General features: G+C 35.4%; 1 protein-coding gene across 1 annotated transcript; it reads right to left on the reverse strand.

The window, feature by feature from the left end:
- Window positions 1–1299: 1299 nt before the first annotated feature.
- LOC132717171 (NF-kappa-B inhibitor alpha-like) lies at window positions 1300–2781 on the reverse strand. The gene has a single exon (XM_060700595.1). The coding sequence runs from the start codon at window positions 2728–2730 to the stop codon at window positions 1699–1701; it is 1032 nt and encodes a 343-aa protein (XP_060556578.1). The 5' UTR covers window positions 2731–2781; the 3' UTR covers window positions 1300–1698.
- Window positions 2782–3045: the final 264 nt, after the last annotated feature.

Genomic DNA, 3045 nt, shown 5'->3' on the forward strand with positions numbered 1-3045 from the left:
AGATAAAAGACATGTACATAACATTTAAGACCACCACATGTGCATAAATGAACGTAACTTTTCATGTCCATTATGTACTTTAAAGCAAACAAAGTCATTCTGCACGTGATCTTTGTTCTAGATTAATATTACGATAAAAACAGCCGATACAAAAGGTAAATTGTTTACAACAGGAAAGCAACGTTCCAGTTTCATAAATTAAATATCCGGGTTTAAAATAAACCTCTATATTATTGGAAAAATGAGTGGACAAGTTGAATCATATCAGCCAGTATTTTTTCATATCATCTCTCCTTCATTTACTGATCACACTTTATTTCCTTTACATTGTAAATACCCTTCGGTTTATTATTTTCGAGTAGGTTTCGTTTACTGACAAAGAAATATTTTCCTTGAATCAAACTATCAAAATAATGATGTAATTGCTATGTGTCTATATGCTTGTTCAAATGTAAGATAATTAGATATAAATTGAACTATATTTAACGTATACAATGATACAAATTATCATTTTTAAAAATTTTTGTTTTAGTTTCGTGTGTCCTTAATTATAGACACACTCAGCATGCTTATTGTTTGCTTATTGATGAACTTAGTATTCATAAGTACAGTTTCCCGACACACATATAGAATACATGTAGTTATTAAGTTTCTTAGCACGGGTTTAGAGATGTCATGCATTTTTCACATGACCGGACTTGCACACACCTAAAGTAATGAAGTTTCCCGGATTTAGACATACAACGCATGTATGTTTTACTAAGCGTTCCCGAGACCGGATGTAGGTCAGGAAGTTATTAGGTTTGATGTACTGAATTGTACACACATATAACATGCATACAGAATTCATTAATTTTTATGCGGCCGGACTTGGACACACCCCGTATCATGTCGTACCTATAGGTTACTTTGGGTTATGCACTTTTCCTGCTAGCATGATCATGCTGGTTTGCTTAAGACCGTCTTGTGTATTTCACTTTGTTGTGACAGAATGATAAAACTATGTTTTAAGAAATGCCTAGCTATAAGAAATATATGATTTCTGGAAAACCCTAAACTACGGACTTTAATTGACAATTAAAGTCCGTACCTCAACCAAAGCGTCTAGGTCGTAATTTGTCAGCTTTTGAAAAGGCAGGCCCCAGACATAGTCTCTGACTCAGTATGCACAAATGAGCACAAATGAGGACCGAGTCTGCGTTGATATTGATGTACTTGCTTGCTTATGAAATATGTAAGAAAATATAAAGACAACAACACAAAAAGATCACAGCAAAAAAAACCACAATTAACTCATGATAAGGATTTTAGATTTCTTTTAATTTTCACGTCAAAGATATCCATATACTGACATTTTCAGTAATTAAATATATCAGTATCTATTGCTCAGAATAAAACAAAATTGTAAATATATACATGTACATACAAAATCTGTATACATAGTATACATGAACATGGTTAAATGATTTATTTAACACAAACGATACCATTTCTGCATGGTCGTCTGCTTTACTCTGCAAACAGTTAATTATCTTTATTAAGTGTCAATGAGATCATGGTCCAATCACTTTACCCGTATATTTTTCACCTTGTCTTGCCACGAGAATAATCGTTCATCTAAATTCCGCTCCCAAAGCTGGAATCGACGATGCCGGACAACCATCTAAAACCACAGGGGGGCTTTTTCATGTCGACGGTTCAGACGTAATTATCATCATCAGACTCTTCAAAGAGATCATAACTGAACTCAGCACCTTTTGACACCAATTTTTTCACAATGTCTTCAGCGTTTCTCCAGAACGCTAGAACAAGGGGTGTTTCACCTTTAAAAGTTTTACAGTCTACGTCAATGTTACGGTGTGTGAGTAATTTTGTCACAGTGGCCATGTCTTTGTTTTCAGCTGCATAATGTAAAATAGTCCTTCCGCTTTTTGCATCGCCAATGTTGACATCAGCACCCTTAGCGAATAGATGACCCAAAATGTAAAATTCCTTGTATTGAGACGCGACATGAACGCAGGTTAATCCTTCACAGTTTCTTACCGCAAAATATTCTTTTCGTCCAGATACATCGTCACCAAATGATTTAACAAGGGCCATAACCGAGTCTCTATCTCCCATTCTGCATGCAATGTGAAGAGGTGTATTTCCTTGCTGATCTCTGAGAGTAACATTTGCTCCCTTTTCAATCAAAGCTTTCACAATTTCAGTTTGTCGTGTGAGCACTGCTAAATGAAGTGGACATTGATGAAGATAGTTTTGAATGTTCAAACAATCACTGTCAATTGCAATATCGATAAGAGCAAGTGCAGACTCGGACATGAGACTGACAATAGCTACATGGATTAAAGTGTCGCCGTCCTCATCAGTCGCGTTGAGGTCGATCTCTATCTCTGCAGGTTCTGGCTCTGGTACAGAGATCTGGGAACTCTCACTGTCGAATGATTTAAAACTTTTCATTGACAATCCCTCGTCATCCGCAGAAATACCGATATCCCTTATTTGATCACTAAGTTGGTTAATGTCCGAACATTGCACTGGGCATTTATCAATGCTCACCATGCTGTATACTCCAGAATCCTGGAAATTGCTTCTGAATTCATGTTCTTTATTATAATGTGGTATTTCATCATGAAATATGTCCTTCTTAAGCATTGGATTTTGAATCGCAAAGTCACATTCCAAATCATTGTCGTTACCAATGTCAGGACTGATATTTTTATCCGCCATTTTTCTTTCTTTTGCAATGCACTGTTGTCAATAACTTTGAAAAATGATTGCTTTACCAAGTTTTATATACTGTGCAAATGGGGATTTCCCAAGAGCTGTAAATAATACAGTAAAGTTTTTATCTCCGTTGGTTTCAAACACTTCACGCAAGCGTTAAGTGTAATTCAAGGTCATAGGATTTTACACTGGGAATTCCCATACAGTAAGGCCAAATAAACAAAAAGTAGAAAAATAGGTGACTGATGGAAGTTTACATTATCTATCAAACAATTATGGTCAAAGTTTATATTTTCTAATAAATCGAACAATTTTTAA

Source organism: Ruditapes philippinarum, unplaced genomic scaffold (assembly GCF_026571515.1).
Source record: "Ruditapes philippinarum isolate M1 unplaced genomic scaffold, ASM2657151v2 ctg683_1_1_1_1, whole genome shotgun sequence".
NCBI lineage: Eukaryota > Metazoa > Mollusca > Bivalvia > Venerida > Veneridae > Ruditapes > Ruditapes philippinarum.